This window comes from Gymnodraco acuticeps, unplaced genomic scaffold, assembly GCF_902827175.1.
Source record: "Gymnodraco acuticeps unplaced genomic scaffold, fGymAcu1.1, whole genome shotgun sequence".
Lineage (NCBI taxonomy): Eukaryota > Metazoa > Chordata > Actinopteri > Perciformes > Bathydraconidae > Gymnodraco > Gymnodraco acuticeps.
The window spans coordinates 2,516,310-2,537,435 of record NW_022990583.1 but is presented as its reverse complement, the minus strand read 5'-3'; the positions used below and the strand labels follow the sequence as shown (position 1 = coordinate 2,537,435).

The 21,126-nt window shown below is 39.1% G+C and overlaps 3 protein-coding genes across 8 annotated transcripts; 1 reads left to right on the top strand and 2 right to left on the bottom strand.

Moving 5' to 3' along the window:
- Nucleotides 1–940: 940 nt before the first annotated feature.
- Nucleotides 941–5,778, bottom strand: zdhhc11 (zinc finger DHHC-type containing 11). 3 transcript variants are annotated; one of them, XM_034228093.1, is made up of 11 exons: nt 5,363–5,758; nt 4,212–4,430; nt 3,598–3,776; nt 3,098–3,199; nt 2,867–2,991; nt 2,613–2,768; nt 2,413–2,525; nt 2,272–2,321; nt 2,123–2,186; nt 1,884–1,962; nt 941–1,650 (listed from the first exon to the last, which is right to left on the bottom strand). In XM_034228093.1, the coding sequence occupies exons 2-11, from the start codon at nt 4,428–4,430 to the stop codon at nt 1,559–1,561; spliced, it is 1,179 nt and encodes a 392-aa protein (XP_034083984.1). In that variant the 5' UTR covers nt 5,363–5,758; the 3' UTR covers nt 941–1,558. The 3 variants fall into 3 exon arrangements, with proteins under 3 accessions (XP_034083984.1, XP_034083983.1, XP_034083985.1); XM_034228092.1 differs by having other exon boundaries at nt 941–1,962; nt 5,363–5,778; XM_034228094.1 differs by lacking the exon at nt 1,884–1,962.
- A 385-nt stretch (nt 5,779–6,163) lies between these two features.
- brd9 (bromodomain containing 9) lies at nt 6,164–14,179 on the bottom strand. Of its 2 annotated transcripts, none has more exons than XM_034228084.1 (17): nt 14,018–14,179; nt 12,915–13,135; nt 12,691–12,828; nt 12,461–12,605; nt 12,269–12,326; nt 9,816–9,960; nt 9,578–9,688; nt 8,855–9,039; nt 8,565–8,697; nt 8,189–8,264; nt 7,990–8,085; nt 7,741–7,873; nt 7,532–7,643; nt 7,351–7,407; nt 7,161–7,266; nt 6,639–6,809; nt 6,164–6,458 (listed from the first exon to the last, which is right to left on the bottom strand). In XM_034228084.1, exons 1-17 carry the CDS (start codon nt 14,064–14,066, stop codon nt 6,358–6,360), a joined length of 2,037 nt encoding a protein of 678 aa, XP_034083975.1. In that variant the 5' UTR covers nt 14,067–14,179; the 3' UTR covers nt 6,164–6,357. The 2 variants fall into 2 exon arrangements, with proteins under 2 accessions (XP_034083975.1, XP_034083976.1); XM_034228085.1 differs by having other exon boundaries at nt 8,855–8,997.
- A 14-nt stretch (nt 14,180–14,193) lies between these two features.
- trip13 (thyroid hormone receptor interactor 13) lies at nt 14,194–19,956 on the top strand. Of its 3 annotated transcripts, none has more exons than XM_034228090.1 (14): nt 14,194–14,295; nt 14,518–14,601; nt 15,015–15,174; nt 15,268–15,394; nt 15,825–15,880; nt 15,967–16,057; nt 16,150–16,222; nt 16,309–16,372; nt 16,463–16,549; nt 16,742–16,848; nt 17,039–17,192; nt 18,238–18,350; nt 18,827–18,896; nt 18,977–19,956. In XM_034228090.1, exons 2-14 carry the CDS (start codon nt 14,528–14,530, stop codon nt 19,070–19,072), a joined length of 1,272 nt encoding a protein of 423 aa, XP_034083981.1. In that variant the 5' UTR covers nt 14,194–14,295; nt 14,518–14,527; the 3' UTR covers nt 19,073–19,956. The 3 variants fall into 3 exon arrangements, with proteins under 3 accessions (XP_034083981.1, XP_034083982.1, XP_034083980.1); XM_034228091.1 differs by having other exon boundaries at nt 14,206–14,323; XM_034228089.1 differs by having other exon boundaries at nt 14,211–14,330.
- Nucleotides 19,957–21,126: the final 1,170 nt, after the last annotated feature.

Below are 21,126 nucleotides of genomic sequence, written 5' to 3'. Positions count from 1 at the left end.
TACATAACAAGTAGATGGTTATACGGACTTTATGTAACCTCTAGTCTTACTCATGGTTTGAATTATATTGTTGCCAAGATCTCCAATATACAATGTAACCACAGGGGCAAACGTGCATGTCCATAAGCAAAAGGAAGGGCTCAGATCATGATGAAAACAGCGTGGACTGAGTGAAATCATTGCATGACATAATACTGTATAGTCTATTTTAGGCTGCTTCAGTTGCGCCACAGTGTGGTTAAAAGATGCACTTTTTTTTTTTTTATAAATATCCCCCTCAAATAATTCCTATTTACACAACTTGTTTTGGTTGTGGAATGAACACATAGAATAATGGTCTTTTTTGTTAACTCATACCAATATACTTCACTAAAACAATATAATTTCTTTAATGAATTAACATTAATGCTGCTGATATCTAGTGGTAAAATATGTTACAGCCTACAGCTGTATTTCAACAAAGAGTTCAAGCAGAGATGTTAGATAATAGAATAACAACACATATCCTTCCTCATCATTGAATTTCAGCAGAGAAAGCTCAGTTCTGACTTCTTCCAGGTCCATTTCTGTGGCTACAGCCAGTTAAACAAATGTTGCTGTTCCCCTCTAGACACATCCATTTGATTATCAGTTGGTGATACACTTTATTTTACTCGCGAACAATTTAATTTAAGGTGGAAATTCTTCCCTAAATTGTAGCCTTGAGCATCGATCTCTCTGGTGATGTTTTTTTACATCTCGCTGAATGGCTGAAAAGGATGTTTTACATCAACGTACAGGGCTCTATTTGGATCTCAATCAAAGGACCCTCTTCAATGCTTTGTTTTACCCACTTTTGCTGATGAATCAGTGGTTCATACTGTATGTTGCTGACAAATCCATTCAGATACGTACTGTACAGTATTTCGTGTTAGAAACTGTAAAAACGTGTAGAAGCTCAGACTTTCAAAACATTAAGAGTTTAATTTAATATTTTTACTATCAAAAACAGTCTCTAAACACCATCAGTTTTGAGAAATCATTCAATAATAAATACAATTCACAGTGCACTCCACTACTTCCAGTGAGGCTATTCATTTTGCCATAAAAGGCTTTCTCTTTGGACATCAGATACAATGATAAGAGGCTGAACGTTACTGCCAGTACATTTCTTGATCCCATTTGGCTTGGAATATGAACAGTAAACTGTTTGAGAAACATGCCAAAATCTGTCCGTTTATCTGACTCGGTGTAGTGGAATAGGGGCCGACCTGGAAGTGGGGCCGGACTTTGGCTCTCTTTTCAAAAGTCGGTGAGATAAAACAATGTTTTAAATCATTCAAAAGGTTGTCATAAAAAAGTGCAGATAAAAAAAAAGAAAAGAAACACAATGACGGCTTCACAGTTCAGACTGCATACAAAATATCCACTGGAGGACAAAAACATTCCATGAAGTTCAAGACGTCCTCTGTCCAGATCACAATGCTCCGTGTGATTGTGTCGCAAATGTTTCTTGATAAAATAATAAATCCTCAGAGCAGCTTATCCCGATGCACCGCCATACGGACATCAGGTACTGCTAAGTGTCATCTGGAGTCATAACGGCGCTGCCCAGAGGGTCCTGCACTCCTGGAACTCTGTGAGCAGACGTCACAACGCCGCTCTGAGCCTCTTCAGGAATCAAGAGGAGATAAGTATTATTTACAAACTGTATGGACTAATATTCGTTTGTAATCCATATGCTGACAAAAGTCCTTAAATCTGTCTGCAATTGATATGTATAAATACTTTATTTACACTGTAATGCAGTCCAATCATTCTGTATTTTGTAATATTTTTGCATCTCTGGCATCTTAAATTAGGCTGATGCAAAAAAAGTGTAGATATAATTGTCAAACTCTTACTTGCTGCGTTTTTTGTGGGATTTTCTGTGCCATAATGGAAACTGTTCTCTTTATCTGCCGATTTCCTAAAGGTTTCCAACTAGAAAGCAAGCAGGTTTCAATGTAGTATACTTTTATCTTTAGATTTTTTTTCTATGTCTTTGTAAAGCACCTTTTTACTTTATGAAAAGTTGTTATTTTTATAACCCATTTGATGCATGTCAAATAATTCAACAGATATACATAGTAGACACACTTACCTCAGTGCATATGGACTCTGAAAATCGGCTTGTGAGTGAGCCTTTATTTTGCAATTTGCAGGTACTGCAGGAAAACCAGAGTGATATTAACTCACCTCCAAATTAGCTTAAATAAGAGAACAACAAGATCTGTAAGGAATGTGTTTTACCCAGAACTCTGTGATAATGCTGGCTCACAGTCAATGGAGGTATCTTGACTCTTTAAAAAAAAAAAAAAAAGGAAAATTAAATGTTTTTATACACAAGAGATTAACTAAATGCCACCCAGTGTGAGGCAGGACGCGTCTCACCTGTAGGGTCTTGTTATGGATTTTCACATCTTTTGGATTTTCTGATTCAGATTTTCTGCCTTCTTTTTGGCGCTGCGTCTTTATATAATCATACGTGCTTATGCCTTTAAAAACTGAAAAGCAAAGAAGAGTGAGAATGATTGTCTGAATGAAGGGAAATGAACCTAATGAAAATGTCTGTCTTGAAGATTGGGACTCACAGAGGTAACAGTGAAAGCCCAGCAGATGAGCGAGCAGCAGCAGGCAGGCGATGCTCAGCATGGCTGTCACAAAGGCTAAGATAAGCAGAGCAGCTGAACTAGTCTTTATGGGTGCTAAGGGTAAAAACACCAGCCAGGTACTGTTCCCCAGCAGATCTACAGAAAGAAGGAGCAAAGAACAATTACACAGAAACAGCTTTTAACAACAATATGATCAAAGTCGTTTCTAAAAGTTCAATATTATGGTGACTCACTGTGAAACTGTGGGGCAGTCCGGAGGCTGTCTGGATTCAAGTAATGCTGAATACATATGAACAAGATGACAACAACGAGAATGAAGACACCAAGCGTAGCAGAGCACAGTGCCACAAAGAAGCACCTGAAGGCAACACACAAAACCTGTTGTTAGTTTATACAGCATGTCACGTTTCATTTGGTCAGCGGCTAAGAAGTCAGAACCAGAAAGTCCCTCCATGTTGTCTTACCAGTAGTTTCTGCCCCCCACACACGTGTTCAGCCATTGGCAATGGTGATCAAAGTCTTCCACACACTTGTTGCAAACACCACAGTGTTTAACGTTGGGGCCACTACGGAAATATGGTAAATATCATTAAACACAACTTTTGAATGATTGCAAGAATATATAGCTGTCAATTTAAAAAGGCAAAATCACATAAACATTTATTTCTAAATATACTAATTATATTCATTATTAGTAATCTGCTAATTATTTTTTAGATGGATGAATTGTTTGGTTCATAAAATTACAGAGAAAAGTAAAAAGTGTCGATTCCCGGTTTCTCAAGGTGATCTTTTTAAATGTCTTGTTTTATCAAAAGGAAAACCCAAAGATATTCAGTGTAATATAAAAACAGAGAAAAGCAGATTTGATTTGAAGCATTCAGCTGGATGGATTGTCAAAACTGTTGGCCATTGTTTTTCGTTTCACTTGATAATCGATCAATGGACTGATTAGAATACTTACACCTTGACATCACAAAGATAACAGTGTAGATCCTTGATGACATGCGGTTGCTTCATCCGGTCAAAAAAGGGCATTGGATTTGAGTAGCTCTGTTTGGCCCTCACACTGGCATCTGCTGGGTCTATAGTGGCAGCTGCAATATGGGTGAAAAAGTGCAAAACAAAAGCTATGCCAATCACCTGTACACAACAAGAGTCAAGGAAAATAGCAAACATTTTAGAACAATCCTGCAATATGTGATAATGCAGTAGAGAATAGTAGATGGCAGTAAGAGAAACTGCAAACTGGTGCACACAAGTGAACCAGTTTTGTGTGTCTGAAGAAATCGACTGTTCTTATGACTGAGTAAAATGAACCAGTGTTGACATCACGCTGCATCCAACATGTGACAAAAACACCAATGATGTCTCTTGGGCTTTATAGAGACTACAGAACTATAGATAGTGACATCTGGTGTGACTAAGGCCCATACACACACACCAACATCTTTGTCTTGTCCAGCGGCCCAAACAAAACTGTAGCAGAGACCACATATTCAAATCTGAAAGACCCATTGCTACACACTTAACAGTCAGCTACAACAACACAGTATCGGCTGTGTGTGTTAAGGATACAGAATAGACCACATGGTTCCATGGCGGAGGCAGAAGAGGGATATAGATGCCGAAGCTGACGATCCCGAGGTAGCTGTACACCAGCCAGCCGACTACTTGGAAAGCCTGAGGGGGCCACGACCATCCGTTCATCCTGGGAGGTTTTGAGGGGACCAGTTCATTTGTACTGCTGCCATGTATGGGAGATGTGCGTCTCAGCTTTTTGTTGAAGCAGTTCATCTGGAGAATAAACAGTCAGATTAAAAAAATCTTCCTCCAAGCACCTTCAAACCTCCGTCCACACATTACACACACTACAAGTCCAGTTCCAGCAGAGTGTGTCTGTATTTGCTGGGGAAATGAGTTAGGAAAATGAGTTGAGCATGATGATAGTGACTGTTCAGCCATTATGGTACAACACTCAGACTAGTGTAGCTAATACACTGGCAACTAATACAACAGCCTTAACACATTTTATTAAAATAAATAATTCAGAGACAAAATGATAATATACAACAACAACAACAAAACTACAGCTTTCTAAACTGAAATTAACAAAAACTCAGACTGTAAACTTTTTGAGGGTATGAGTCATTGCAAAGCTGTTGTTTTACATTTCATTACTTTTACAATAGTCTACCTCATAAACTGACATTGCTGTGTATTGTGTGACAGAGGCAGTACAATAATTGTGCTTTATCCATTCTAACAAATGGACAGGATCAATGGGTATACATAACAAGGAGCATATTGTGACATATTGCCTACAGAAAAACAGCTGATCAATTGTAAAACAGTGACACAAAGTAGCCTACTACAGTACATGCATTTCCTTAAAATGGCCTTGGAATCACATGGTTTGCTTCTGGCTTGTAGCCTGACACAACTCCATCAAATAGCCTAAAAAAGACTACAGTAGCAACAATGTTTTAAGTCAACCCATCAACTTGTTAGTCTTGTCTTCAGACCCATTGGTTTTGTTGCCTCCGTTTTTCTTAACAACTGCAGGCTTATGTTGGTTGTCTGCTTTAGCTCACCCTGCGTTTTGTGTTTAATTTACAATTCAAATCATTTCAACGGCTCAATAGAGACCACAAAGTAACACCGAAAATACCCTAGCGTTAAGGACAATAGTAATGTATGAAGCTTTAATCCATGAACACAATACTTACTTTTGCCGTTGAAAGAAATCGACAATGAGATGAAACAAAAATATTCCTGTTCAGATGCTGACGGAGATTTCCACCGTTTGATATCCCATAATTAGAGTATCCGCTTCAAAATGTACAATTCACATAATGAAATAAAAGGCCAATAAATAAACCGAAACAATTAAAAGCGTAAAAAGGATAAAATAATCCGACGTCCTCGGGATTGTGTCACCGAGGGACCTGAATCAGAAGTTGAAGAATCAACTCACTCAGCAGGTCGGAGCGGCGCTATGGAAACCGTCCTACTGCGCATGTGCAATACAGCTCTCCTCAAGACACACAGCTCCTTTTTATTGTGGCCCTTCACTGAGTGGATAACTGCGTATAGGCTACTGCTTGTCAAACTAACCGTATTTGCTGTCCTTTTACATACTTTTAACCCCTGGAGAATATAAACCCCTCAAGAATAGCCAGTGGTTACCATGATAGCATAAGGGAAATGCTATCATAGAGTTGCACGACACTTTTGCTTTTATAAGACCCATTTTTAAATCTTAAACCTCCCATGTAACAATATGCTGAATGTCAACTGCTTGCTTGTCGCTTTTTTTTTACTTCCCTTTTGTGTATCAGTAGTGAAAAAAAGCTAATTTTGCTCAGTTAAAACACAGAAGTTTACTTGGCCGGATAATCTTACAACATCCTCTAGCTGCAATTGCACTACATTCCGATGGGTTTTATACATGTTGACAGTTCCCACAGCATATTTGTTGCATAATGCAGCTGATAACAGTTTCTATTTGGCTTATTTAACCACACACATTTATAAATACAGGTGCAAGATTTTATTTTTCAGTTGTTTCACAAATACAAAAACATACAATGACACTACAAACATCCTGTACAATCATATTTAGTCTCTAAAAAGGTCAGAGTCTCCTGCAGTCTTTAAATCAGTCCAAGACTGAGTACCCAGTGCTGTTAACACCAGGATAACAAAATGGCAGTGTGTGTGGTCAGCTGTTAGATGTGCTCTCTGGCTCCGGAGATTGCAGAAACTCGTAGGGGTCTGGAACCATTTCAGACTGGTCCCCAACACCCAGGTGTGATGGGCTCCCTGTGGAGAGAGAAAATATGGCTCTAATGTTGTGGCACTGGTGTAACTAGTTGATATTTACCCAGAAACTGAGCAACACAGAATTACGGAACATTATCATACTAATGACACTAATGTGATATTAAAATTGTAGCTAAAAAGGCAATAGCAGGGATCCTAGTTTTGTCCTATGGCAGATACCTAGATGATGCTGGTCCCTCTCTGAGGCATTAGAGAGGGAGGACAGGTTGGACGATGGTCTGGAGCCGACTCTATCCACCTGAGCGTCCTGGAACTCCTGCAGGAGTTTGTCTGCTTCATCAAATTGCTGCTGGCCATCCTCGTTACACGGCTCCTTTTTAACTGTTTTACCTGATGGAAAAAAGGAAAGATCATTTGAATAAAAAATGCCACCAGCATATATAGCAGAAAAAGAGGAGTAGAGGATTATATCCAACAAGTCTGTAAGGCAAGTAGCAATCAAGTAGTTTGAATTCAGTGTGTGTTTCATAATGTAGTAAAAATCTCTTAAAACAATTATTGTGAATATACAGCTCCACACATTATCTTGTTATGCCTACTGTGAAAAATAGCATTATCCCATTAACGCAAGTTATGCACTTTCATAATCTTCACCTTCTCATTTCCATTTCTTAATGAGGTAAATGGATTATTGGAGTACATGTTAATGTAGCCACTGACAGTGTTGATGGGGGAAATCACCTAATGAGTTCAGCATGGATATTTCCAGAGACATATCTGGGTAGTTCTTCATTGACATGAAGTCCAGGACTGAGCCACTGTCTCCCAGGCCGCTGCCGTCTGCCATCTGGACAGAAATACACAGCTTCAATCAGACAAATACAGGCAAAGATTTGAATTCACCATCACTGTTTTATAAACTACAGCATACCTGCATGTCACAGATGTTGGATTTGGTTTCATCGGGTTTAAGCATGATATTTCGTTTCTGAAATGTAAAATGAGCATCAAACACATGATAGGCCAGAGAGCAGAGTGTGCTATAATTGGTCAAGAATACCGTGGAGACTGGTAGCAATGTAATTCTGTACATCAAGTATAAAGTTAGATACCTGTCGGATTTGATTGACAGCTTTAGTGTGATCGTCTGCAGTCATCTTGTCCAGAAGCGTGTCGACCCAATGCTTCGTGACACCGCTGCAGCCCTTGACAAACTCCTGTATACTGAGGGAGAAAGTGAACATGTTGAGAACTGGAAAGCAAAGAATGGGGACACATTAATTTAAATTTAAGTGTAACCTATGATAGAAAAATCCCTTACCTGAGAGCACATTGTACTCCTGTGTCATCACCATAGGCTGAATAAAGCATGTCCACCTCATCAGGTTGCAGGTCTGGATAGATGGAGTTATTCTGAAGGGTCTGGACGTTGTAGGCACTGCTCAGAAAAGTCACTATACAGAACAAGAGAAAGGCAACATCTGTTATAGGTCATAGACTTTGTTGCAATTTCTAGCAAAAATGTTATTAATTTGGTTTGAATAATGGTAATTAGAGCCTGTTGCCATACCTTTGTGTCTCCTGTCATCTTTGAAACCCAAAGTTGTTAATCCCGGCAGAAGCTTATTTGACAAAGAGCTCAGGTCCACTTTATGAGTGTCCACTTCTGCAAGAAAAAAAGGATAATCATACTAATGTAGCTCCAATCATGTGTGAACATAGGGCTTTGAAATCTGTATAAAAGATAAATTATCACGATGATGACAAACCTTCTACCTCAGGTTCAAGCTGATTTACAACCGTATAAAGAAGAGAACTGTCTGCTTCTTTACGCAGATAGCCCATCTGAAAACACAGAAGATAATTTGTCAATAAAAACAGAAGAAGCCTGAAATATATATTCAATGTTCTGCGTATTTTGTTTGTCTTCTACTGCTGATATTTATATCTTTATTGTTTTTGTTTTTATTCTCATTCATGTGCAATGTCTTATCTATGCTGCTGTGACTGAAGCACATCCCAACAATGGGATCAATAAAGTATATCTCATCCAAATCCTAACCACCAATTTGTCAGTTCTTCTCATAAAACATAGCTAGAAATGGTATGTATACATAGAAACAATAGACACATTAAAAGGAAAACCTTGGAGTTGGGCATGTATCTGTTGAGCCGATCCCGAGCTTCATCAGCTGAATGCTCAACGAGTGCCAGGACGTGCTCCTCTGCTGTACTGTCAGTCAAGCTGCAAGCGTTCCCCTCTGGTTCAAACAGGTAACTGGAACAACACAAATAACAGCGTTACAGCAATATTATACTGACAGGGTGCTAAATCAGAGGCACATCAAATAAGCAGGACTTTCCTCCATGCTCTTTTTGACATTTATTATATTATTTCATAAATGTGCACAAAAGTCACATTTAATCTAGATTACCTGATTTCCTTCATGTCCTTGACTGGTTGTTTCTTGGACTTCTTAGCTGATTCCACTGGGCTGGGGATTATCTCTGGAGGAGGTAAATCATCTTCAAGATCTTCATCTCCCAAAATGGCTGCCTGCTGGGTGTAGTCCATTTCCTGCATAAAGGACATGCTGCGTTTCAAAGCCAGAAGCCGCTCCTGTACAAAGGGCAGAGGATAATAGGGCACCACTTATTGTGACTGGCTACTTTACTGTAAATGTATGGATAATGTATGGATGTAGGGATGGTTTTGATGATTAGAGTGAGTTTTTAAAGGGGAGATCCACCCTCAAATAATATTGTTGACATTACAATAAGATCTGATCATCAAGACTTGAGTTTTATGTATGTGTAGGGCTGATTATGCTCTGCTGCTGGGCAGTGGAAAATGTCATAGTACTTTGAATACATTCCATCATACACTGTAAATGGAGCAGTGCCACGCTTACACTCCAGGTGACATCATTACTGCTGTCTGTCTGCCTGACGTATATTTCAAATGTATTAATATTCAAATATTAAACTAAAATGTACAATTTGTGGAAATATATTTTAAGGCAGATATGTAGTGATACATTTCTTGTAAAAAAAATACTTGAAAAGGAAGTGAAGTACTAAAACAAGTAAATTATTTTTCAATTAAGCCAGTAAACAAGACAGCTAAGCTGGTTTCATCGTCGCTTTGACCACATTACCTTGCTCATCATCTTGAATCCTGTGTGGAGCAGCTTCTTGGCAGCCTTGTAATAGACGGTCTCTGGTCGATTGTACACCATGGCGTTGTCACACATCAGTTTGAAGTCCCCCTGAAGGCAAAACATTGCTCGAACAGGTATTAAGACAAACTTGTTTTGCTGGCACTTTCTTACACAGTATAATACAAATACATATTCAACATCCCAACTTTCTCCTTGTGTTGAAAACTCTCCTCACCTTAAATTCTGTAACTGTGTTGTAATCGTTGTTCATAATCTTGTCCTTCATGGTGCTGAAGTCCATAGGATGTTTGATGATCATTGAGTAGCCGGGAGCGATTGCATCTGTTACTGGAAATGAGAAGAATCCATGGGGGTCTTTCCTGAAAGAACAAGTAGTGCATAACATTATTCAATACAGCACCAAGCTTAAGATGTGTTCAGACTAGTGTTGCGCAAGTGTTGGGATCATGTTAGCGCACGTTATCTTTCAGGTCAATACGATCAATATAAATGGATCTTGCTGTGTTGTGATTCGAAGAACCAGACCACATTGTACTGTGGACTTAACGTTTGCTCTGACGTTGTCCTAGTGTTGATAACAACATCTGGCTTAAACATCAGAAGTCACACACAACGTTTCTATCAAAACATGACTGACACTACCCTCCAGATTATAAATACAGAAATAGAATATAGGCAAAATATACTACCTGTAAATGCAGCAATGTTTATTTCCCCCAACAATATTTTGTATGTAGGTGTTGCGAAAACCACAACATGCAAACTTTGCTCTTCTTAGATTCTTACTGGGGTTAGAGGAAAGTCATTGTAATCTGCTTTCAGGACATTTAATGTACATTTGTAAATTTGACATTCTAAATATACAAAGTTGACATTTGGTTTCACGTTTCGGGCAGTATGATTGGGCTCATTCATTACCAGTGTAATATGCAAATAAATGTATGATATGTTTGTGCTAGATGGTTTAAGAACAACACAAATCCATATGAAGCTTAATCAAATCAAGTTGTATTTAGCAACATAGCACCATCACTGCCACAATGAAAGTGGTAAATGATATTACGAGTATTTTAGATAATAAGCAGAGTTGTGCAGCTCTATTTGTTGACCTATCCAAAGCTTTTGATACTGTCGATCATTGCATTTTGAAGCAAAGGCTGGTCAGTATAGGCATGTCCAGCCATGCAGTAGGGTGGTTTGTAAACTACCTCTCTGAAAGATCCCAATGTGTTCAGTTTGATGGGCTGTCTTCTGAGTGGTTAAACATCACTAATGGTGTACCACAAGGTTCAGTTTTAGGTCCGCTATTATTCTCTATCTATATTAATAGTTTAGGTGAAAATGTCGAAGGAGCAACCTTACATTTGTATGCGGACGATACCGTGCTGTACTGTGCAGGTCCCTCGATTAACGAGGCTGTTGTTAAATTACAGGCTGTTTTTAACATTATTCAGACTCAGCTCTCTGAGCTTAAGCTTCTTTTAAATGTGGATAAAACCAAGGTAATGCACTTTTCTAAAGCTAAAGCTAAAAATACACCAGAGACTGCTTTGGATATTGTAACTACGCAAGGAATACAACTTGAAGTGGTTACCTGTTACAAATACTTGGGTATCTGGCTTGATGACTGTCTCACTTTTAAACTTCATGTCAATAACCTGCTTAAAAAGCTGAGGGTTAGGCTAGGTTTCTTTTACAGAAATAAGTCCTGTTTCTCGCTTGAGGCCAGGAAAAGGCTAGTCACTGTGACCTTTTTACCTGTGCTGGATTATGGTGATTTGTTATATATGAATGCACCTGCCAATTACCTGAGCAAGTTAGATGCTGCGTATCACAGTGCACTGAGATGTTTGACAAATTGTAAAGCACTTACGCATCACTGTACCCTGTATACCAAGGCGGTTATGCCATCACTTACTGTACGGAGGCTCAGTCACTGGTACTTTTTCATTTACAAAGCCATGTTGGATAAACTACCATCTTATATCTGCTCCCTGATCTCTCTGCGAATTGAAAGTACTTATTGCCTGAGATCGCATGCTGTGGTTTTATTAAATGTGCCAAGTGCTAGGACTGTCTTAGGGAAGAAAGCTTTTAGATGTGCAGCTCCACTAACATGGAACAGTCTGCAAAAAGAATGGAAAATTACCAAGCTAGTACCACTACATGTTTTTAAAGCTCGGTTGGATGCTACAAAATCAGATGCTGTTGGTACCTGTACATGTGGTTAAATATGCAAATTGTAATCCCTGTACATTTTGCTGTATGATGTCCTTTTGTTGTTCTGTTGTTTATGTCTTTATGTCTTCTTGTGGAACCTACTGCTGCAGGTCTCCCTTGAAAAAGAGATCATTGATCTCAATGGGATTTTACCTGGATAAATAAAGGTTTTGAATTGAATTGAATTGATATAGCACATTTATAAACGATTTTTGGTCGAGCCAAAGTGCTGTACATAAAATAAAAATAGCCTACAGTTATTTAGGAACATGTATCATTCTGCCTTGCCCTTAACCCTTAGTCTTTATGCTTCTGGATCTTTAACATATTGAACAACGGTCTCTAATTATAGCTCTTGAGAAGCAGCATTGTGGCAATGAGGATGAAGGACAGAATGTTGACAATACATGTGGATGCTGCAATTAGAGTGAAATCAGTGTATCTCACCTCTGCAGCTGCCTCAGAAAGTGCTCCAGCAGTTGTTGACGAGGAGTGGATTCACTCTCTGCATTTGGAAAACATATGGAAATACAGGTATTTACGAACACATCTACAAGTAAATAATTGCCAAAAGGAGAAGTAATGTTTGCTTCTCAAATCGTTTAGATATTGTTCTGATCGAGAGGTAGGCATTCTCACCTTGTTGTGTCCTGCATGCTCGGACCGGCCTGTCTCCCAGCGGATCTCCTTCCATCTTCCCATCGGGGTCAAACTCATCCATTTCGTCTTCTAGCTCAAACTCTCTATCTCTCTCTCGCTCTTTCTTCTTTTTCTTCTCCTCTGGCTAATGAGATACAGTCATGTTGTGAGGGAGGGAATCATTAAGAAGCTTTTGGGTATATTTAGCAGGGCTACGTTATTTTACTCACCTCTAGTCCAATACTTATGCTTATGCTACTTTTTGGCAATGTGAAAGGTTCAACAGCCACACCGACGTTGCTGGGAGCAGTAGAAGCTGCAGCCTCTGATTCGTTCTGCTCTCGCTCTCTCTTCTTCCTCTTTTCCTCCTTTGGTATAGGATCAAAACCAGTTTTTAACTTACAAAGGCACCAAACACAGATGCAAATGGTATAATGTTCTTTTGTAAACTAACCTTCCGCCGTCTTCTCTCATCATCATCGGCATATTTGTCTTTATCCTTTTCAGATTTTTTCTTCTTCTTCTTTTTTTTGTCTTTGTGCCGTTCCCGGTCATGGTCTGATCTGTCGTCGTAGTAGCTGGAGTCATGGCCCGAACCAGAGAGCTCCGTCACCTCACTTCCTCCAACTTTGAGCACAAGCTTCAGGGGCTTCTCAAGAGCCTTGTCTTCACAGTCTAAAGCCAAAATAAACAACATTGAAGGCAGGAGTAGAGATAACAATTCATGATGCAAGGTGAAAAGTTGTGGAAGGAGTACGTGAACATTAAGTACAATGTTTATTAATATGATAGGAATCTTGCAAGTTTTCTCTGCTATTACTTTAAACGCTAAATATGTGGTGTATTGTAAAACAAGTAGCTATAATAAACTTTTGTAGAAAACCTTCCACTGTATGTTGAATGATTGGGTTTGATGGAATTTTACTGTGTTGTGTTAGTGTAGTGTAGAAGATGACTTGTGCTTTTGCTCAACTGTTTGTGTTGCAATTATTAACTACAATTTTAAAATCACAATGCAAAAGAAAGGAGATAGATACAACTGTCTCAACAATGTTTTCATCAGATATAACCGCATAATATGTTTATAAATACAACTACACAACCCTGACTTCACATGAAAATAATATTTTGCCTTTCTCTTAATTTAATTTAACTGTGCAATACTCTGGTTAACTCTGGCTATGGGCTATTAATCCCATTTCTTCCCATTCTCCTTATTATTATTATTATTATTATTATGTATACGGTTGTATATTATAGAATACATATTTTAAAGTATTGCCTTATAATGTATCTTACAATGTAAAACAACTAAACCCGTGATACATAAACAAACACGAACAATATTGATTACTATCCGATTTACTTGGACTTTTAGCAGGACATCATAACAGAGATGTGTGGGATGTGCACCCTGTTGGTTGATAAGAACATACATTCATAACAAAAACAATGCAAATCTGATGTCACTTGAGCTAACCAGGTAAGCTAGGCTAGCTAACGAAAAGCTAGCTAAAACAAAAGCAGTAACTATTATTTGAATATGCATTCGGGTACCATCAACTGTTCTCCACTCCGGCTTATGTTTCTTGTGTTTTTTCCCCATCTCTCCGTGTTTTATATCCGAAGATTTGACTTTATTCCAATTATATTGCAAGTAGTCGCTAGCTTTACTGTAGCTCTGCAGCAAAAAAGCTAGCGGCGGAAGTGATACAGAAATCAAATGAAGCACTTCCGGGTTTAACTAATCGGCGCGGAATTTGAGCGAGTGTTGTCGGCTTTCTGACAGCGGACCGTCCGTAGTTTCTTGGCTGGGTACCACAACTTTGGTGGATGCAAGTATTCCCAGTCTTGTCTTAAATGGTGTGAGGTATGTTTACAGTTGTGTTAATGTAGTAGACTGACTGATAAGCTTCAGCTACTACTTGAGATACGTTAACGTTAGCCACCTAAGTTAGCTAGCTAAAGCTCACTATCGCTTAAGTTACCTAGCTAACGTTTAGCAAATAGTAAACAATGCTGCAATAAAGTCATGATTGTTGCTTTGTTGTCTGCAGCTTTGCAGAGATGGACGGCGACAGAATGGAGGTGGGAAACCAGAAACAAGACATCAATGTGGAAGTCCATGTTAAATCTCACAGGTGGGCAGGCTAAGTAGTTTAAACATTACTACAACGTGACTTCACTATTATGTAACAACTCTTTTTATGGGGTTCTTTTATTTGGGGTTAAGTACATTGTCAGAATAAGTGAGAAATGGATTTAACTTCTGTTAGACAGCCATATGCCATACATTCACAGTAAATATGTATTCAGTATGATAGCTGTCCAACAGACAGACGAATCAGATGATTAAACATGATCTTAAATTATTTTATATATATATATATTTTAATTTATTTTTTGCATTTTGTTGTAATCATTATTTGTAATACTTTCTGCTGACACTAGGTGGGGCTGTGCCCCACCTTCTCCTAATGACCAGTCGCCACTGGTTATACTAATGATAACCAATAATGTAATTGCGCTTTTCCAATTATTGTTTGCATTTCAGCACAGCTAAACGGTCCGAGGTGAGGATTCATGTTCTGGCTCTTCTGAATCGCCACAGCATGGTTTTTGGAAACTACAGATGGACAGAGTTTGATGAGGACTACCTGCAGAAACATGTGGAGTCTGTGGCTATAGTTGATGTTGAGGAACTGGTCACACAGGTCTGTTACTTGCAATTATATTCCATCATTTTGTTTCTCATTATAGTAATAATGATTAGCAGTTGTTAAGCCCCATTTGTTCCCCCTGCTTAGCCTCTGGATTTGAAGAGCTGCTCTGTCTCCGTTCACATCTTCACTCTGAATGAGGATGGACCCAGCACGCTCAGTTTGGAGGAGGATGAGGAGCTTTCAGCAGCCAATCACTGGTTGCTGCCAGCAGGTGACACTTCCAGACATGGAGAAGGATAACATGTTGAATAGAAAACATCTTGACGAAAAGGCTTGCCTTCTTAGTTTGAAAAGTTGGAGAGCCAGCAATAACTTAAAACAGGAAGGCATAATTTTGGCATGCAATGTGTTATTTCTATATGAGTTAATGTATACTTCAAAAAGGATGAATCACATCTCCTATAGGTGAGAAGGTGATCATGCGGATGTTACAGAAATATGCAGCTGAATTAATGGGCGAAGTGCTGACAACAAACAAAGACAGAACAAAAAGACTGAAGCAAACTGATTGACACTCCCTGTTGGCTTTATTTATTTTTTATTTGCTTGGATTCATCTTATGAATATGAATCTATGTTTGTCTCATTTAAATTAAATATCTGCTGAATGTTCCCCTCAATTCCTCTATCTAATTTTCACAGCTGAATTCCATGGGATATGGGAGAGTCTGGTATATGAGAGCGGAGTAAAAACCCAGGTAAAACACATTAACTGGCAGTTGTGAGAACATGATTGCATAACTATTTCACTGCTCAACTTCTCATTGTTTACATTTTCCTTCAGCTCCTGGATTATGTCACAACAACAATTTACTTCTCGGATAAAAATGTCAACAGCAACCTGATTTCGTGGAACCGTGTAGTGCTCCTTCACGGTAAATAACAAAGAAGATATCACCTTTTTATCCATTGAGGTTGAAGTGTCTGAAATGGGTGTGTGAAAAGTGGTTTTTCATTGTTTGTCCAGGCCCCCCAGGCACAGGGAAAACATCACTCTGCAAAGCTCTCGCCCAGAAGCTGTCAATCAGACTGTCGAGTCGGTAAGACAATCCTAATTTTAGTGTAACAGCTTCAGCAGTAATTACACCTTCTCTTTTCATTTAAAAATACAATCCTCTCCCTGTAGGTATTCTTATGGGCAATTTGTGGAGATAAACAGCCACAGCTTGTTCTCAAAGTGGTTCTCAGAGGTACACCTGGCTCCTTTTAGGTTACCTTGTTTGATTAACAAATGTTCCAGATTGAATTGATGTTATTTTTATCATGCTTTTTTGTTACAGAGCGGTAAGCTGGTCACAAAGATGTTTCAAAAGATCCAACTGCTGATTGACGACAAAGACGCTCTTGTGTTTGTTCTTATAGATGAGGTAAAGATGAAATACTTTTATTGGAATCTGTATTATCTAAGCCCCTAAGATCCAATTATTATGAACACTCCTTCATAGGTTTGTTTCAGATTCACTTAGATCAACAAGCTGTCTTGTAAACTTTCTATACCTAATTATCTCCCGTTGATGTGACCATGGCTGCTCTTTTGTGAAAATGTTCATGGCGGGTAGGTGGAGAGTCTGACAGCAGCTAGGAGTGCCTGCCAGGCGGGGACAGAACCCTCTGACGCCATTAGAGTGGTCAATGCCGTTCTTACTCAGCTGGACCAGATCAAACGGTGAGGAAGGAAAATTGTCTATGTACTATTTTAGAACCACTCCCTTATAGCTTGTGACCATAAGCCTTAGTTTTGCATTCTTATAATCACTCTTATTTATCGTTTGCACTGGGAAAGCCTTCCGTCATACTTTGAATTAGTCCCATTTAAACAAGTTTGTTTTGTGTTGACTTTTGGGCTCATATTTTAGACATCCCAATGTGGTGATTCTGACGACCTCGAATGTGACGGACAAGATAGACTTGGCGTTTGTGGACAGAGCTGACATCAAGCAGTACATCGGACCTCCATCAGAGAAGGGCATCTACAACATCTACCTGTCCTGCCTGGAGGAGCTGATGAAGGTGACCCAACACTCACTAACATTGTGTCGTTATTTGCAATTATTCATATTTTTTGTGTCCACTGATGAAAGGGTTGGTGGTTCAACCCCCATGTTTTTCTGTCCATGTGTCGAGTGTACTTAAACGAGACTCTCCCCAAATCCCCCCAATGGTTGTAGGTCTATAGCAGTGTTTCTCAAACAAGGAGCACTTAACCAATAACAAAACACTCGCGGACCACCTAACTCCACAAATATCCAAAAACACATCGGTTTTCTAGAACAGATTACAAATCGCTTGAAAATGGTACAAACAGGTGGCAACATGTGTGACGAAGGTGTTGCGCTGGGCTATATCATTCAATCGAAAGTGAAACTTAACCTCGCTCCATTGTGGAGATATTCCCGCGAGAGTGCGGAAAACTTAAATGTATTTATTTATTTCAAATGTGAAATGTTACCAATATACTCATGGACCACTAGGGGGCGCTCACGGACCACCAGTGGTCCGCGGACCACACTTTGAGAAGCACTGGTCTATAGGTATACAAATGAAATGTTATGGTAGTATCATGTTTAACTCTTTTAACTCTTAACAAAACCTTAATAAACAGTTGTACTGCAAGTAACAATCATCCTAAATTAATTAGGATATTCATTTTCACTTTAACATTTGGTCTATATAATGTCAGAGAATAGTGAAAAATGGCCATTCTAGTTTCTTAAAGTGCAAAGTCATACCTTTTTTAAATGTCGAGTTTTGTCAGGCCAAAGCCTGAATAATTACGTTATTAGGATATAAAAGCATGAAATCTACATATTCCAATAAAATAAAAACTTGTATGGAAATAGTTGACGAATATGTTCTTGATTGACTATTCGTTTCAGCTCTAAGTAGCACAAAACAAAGACAACACTTAAAATATAATGGGCTGGATTGATGAATTGTGTCTGCTTCATGCTGTGTGATTTAGGTAACATCAAGCTGTCTTTGCCCTTTTCTGCTGTAACAATGTAAATGTCCCCTCTGTGGGACTAATAAAGGTATTCTGATCTGATTTGTGCAGTGCCAGATCATCTACCCCCGGCAGCAGCTGTTTACCATGTTTGAGCTGGAGACGATGCGCTTCGCCAAGAGTGAGGTGTCCGAGCACAGCCTGAACCTGAGGAGCATTGCTCAGTGAGTATGACCTCCCATTAGGGCTGTCCCGAATACCATTTTTCGGGCTCCGGATATTCGGTAGTAATCGGCAGCGAATATTCGGCCTGCTCCTTATTTTGAAGGAGAGTTAGCGCTGTTGACAGGAAGTTGTTGTTGCTATGGAAACAACGTGACGGAGAAAAAGTAATATCTACATATAAAGACGGAGAAAGTAAACGATAACGTTTATGCTTAAGTGTTAGCACCCCCCGAAGAGGCACAAGCTCTGACGTTGATATTGGAGTTTTCAATAAATAATAAAAAAAACGAAAATAACTAAATTTAAAACCCGAATAGTACTCCAACGAACGGATATTCGGATATTCGGGTACAGCCCTACCTCCCATAATGCAATAGAACCCAAATTGCACCATCTCCGTGCTCTTGTATAGCACTGAGTGCCGGTGGGAACTGAAACAGCCCGAGGCTTATGTTGTTTTTCTTTTCCTTTCCAGAAAAAGCAAAGGTTTGAGTGGAAGAGCACTCAGGAAGTTACCATTTCTAGCCCACGCGCTGTTCGTAAAGGTAAGAATTAGATTTTGTTCTTCCGAGTGTAGCGAGAAAAGAGTTGTTTGGTTTTCTTAACGCAGTTTGTTTGCCTGCAGACACCAACAGCAACCCTTGAGACTTTTATGGAGGCTATGCACCAAACAGTGGAGAAACAGAGGGAGGAAAAAGCTCATCTGGTGAACGGTATCTGAACTTTTACAAAGCCCAAAGGCTGACACATGAGCTCTCCTGTGGCTTGTTTGTTTGTAGTTAGATAGATCTTTAATTTTGTCATTGTACAGGTACAACGAAATTACAATTAAATCAAGGTGCCAAGCAATGAACTCAAGGTTTTGACCTTTAGATATTTTTTAACAAATACTATCGCTAACATAAATGTTTGTTCAGGTGATTCTATTGGTGCTGCTGCCAAGTTGGTTTTCAGTATTTGCAGTTTGGGTTAAGATGGAGTGCCAAATGCTTTGTGTTTTTTCTGATATTTTAATGTATTTTTATATTTAGCTTTACAGTGCCACCGTTTTTTGTCGGTTCCTTTTGTTAAAGGGATAGTTCACATCTGTATTGGCATACGTTACCTTTTGTAAAACACATTAGCTCCTTTCATGGATTGTTTTGAAGATATCTCATTGAGAGGTGGGAACTTTTTTAAATTCCCTTTTCTGGTGTTCATTTAAAAGTTGCTATCTCACTGAGCCAACTCCATCCACAGGATCTGTAGAAAAGGCTAATGTTCATGCAAGATACCGACTAATGTTGAGAAATGTGAACTTTCCCTTAAACATGTGTTTCAGAAAGGGATGTTTCTCATAGACTATCACTTACAAATGTTAAGTTATGTTTGTCAGTTCTATATTCATGTTAACAACAAATCCTCGTTAAACTCTGGATTAATGTGTTCATTACGACTTTATTTTGTATATAACTTTGTAATAAACAATATCTATTCTTTTCATGTTGGTTTTTGATATACAGATGCATTATGGAGGTTTGTATGGGATTAGTTTTGTATCATAAAGATAAAGCAACACTTTCTCAGAATAAAGCAAAACTATGAGTTTAAAAGAAGAAAAAAAAACTGAGTCAAGCAAAAATAAAAATACATTTCAAAAATCAAACTATAAGTTGCAAACAAATCATTTGTGTAATCATGTAAACTAAGTATTTTTTCTTTGTTTTAACATAGGTTTTTGTTTGCAGTTCTTGTTTCTTCTTTCTCAATGATCAGACTTTTGCTCTAGCTGCAGCTCTTCTCGTTTGCGCTCCCTCATTTTTTGTTTGAGATTCTGACACAAATCTCCCAGGTGGGCGGGACTTTCAGGGGTGCGTCCCCATTGGCTACTCAGTTTTTGAGTGACAGCCCAGTCCTCCAGCGATTGTACAGTGCAGGTAGCTGCGGTGCGGTAGCTGCCTGAGCGTGGATAGAACCTCTGCAGAAGAACCAGCATTTCAGTTATTATAATACTTATATAAGTGAAAATGTATGCAAGTATTGATCATTTGTGTTGTTTGTGCTGTACTATACGGTCTGTTTCTTTATTGTGTTAAGTGAGAAGTAAAGCTGTGCTATGAAGGTTAGCTTTTGCTACCTTTAGATCCATAACAATGCAAGCTAAGTAGCCTAACAGTTAGTTACATAGCTAGCAGTGAGTGAGCGTTCAGACCAGGCCCGGTTCCAGAACAAAATGACTCAGGAATTAGATTGAGATTGATTAGAGAGGGTGCAGTGGTAAAGTGCTATTTTTATAAGTAGGGAGTGGACCTAACACCCTCTAAGGGGTCCTCACCTTCTCTAGGGGGGTCTGGGGGCATGCTCCCCCGGGAAGATATTTTTTTAAATATTGAAGTTAAAAGCATCAATCTGGTGCACTTTCAGAGCAAAATGAAGAGATCTAAGGATACATCTCTCAACACCCATGTGAAACAGAACTGTAAAGTAAACAGATTTACTTTTTCTTTATGGATATTTTACAAATCACACCCCTTTAAGACCGAAATGTCATGCATAGCAGAAGATGGCATCTTTTTACAGGAATATTCCTGCCAATCTCTGTTTTGAAACCATGAGCTGCAAAATGAGTGCCTTACCCCACTGTACAGGCGAGTTGGGTAATTTTTTTTTATATACCTGGGCAGGCTCTGTTTTGCTGAGGTCCTCTGGCACTTGTTAGCCGCCGAGGGGTGGCGGTGTTTGGGGCAACGAAGACGGCTGCTCCGCCTCCGTGGGCGAGGCGGGCAAAGCCGGCGA

Coding starts and splice junctions, on each gene's coding strand:
- trip13 (XM_034228090.1), top strand. CDS start 14,528: ATGGACGGCGACAGAATGGAGGTGGGAAACCAGAAACAAGACATCAAT. Junction 16,058..16,149: donor CCGTGTAGTGCTCCTTCACG/GTAAATAACAAA, acceptor TTGTTTGTCCAG/GCCCCCCAGGCACAGGGAAA. Junction 17,193..18,237: donor GCCTGGAGGAGCTGATGAAG/GTGACCCAACAC, acceptor TGATTTGTGCAG/TGCCAGATCATCTACCCCCG.
- brd9 (XM_034228084.1), bottom strand. CDS start 14,066: ATGGGGAAAAAACACAAGAAACATAAGCCGGAGTGGAGAACAGTTGAT. Junction 9,040..9,577: donor GATTCAAGATGATGAGCAAG/GTAATGTGGTCA, acceptor CCCTTTGTACAG/GAGCGGCTTCTGGCTTTGAA. Junction 7,267..7,350: donor CCAACATCTGTGACATGCAG/GTATGCTGTAGT, acceptor ATTTCTGTCCAG/ATGGCAGACGGCAGCGGCCT.
- zdhhc11 (XM_034228092.1), bottom strand. CDS start 4,430: ATGAACTGCTTCAACAAAAAGCTGAGACGCACATCTCCCATACATGGC. Junction 2,992..3,097: donor GTGGGGGGCAGAAACTACTG/GTAAGACAACAT, acceptor TGTTGCCTTCAG/GTGCTTCTTTGTGGCACTGT. Junction 2,322..2,412: donor TCCATAACAAGACCCTACAG/GTGAGACGCGTC, acceptor TTTTTTTTAAAG/AGTCAAGATACCTCCATTGA.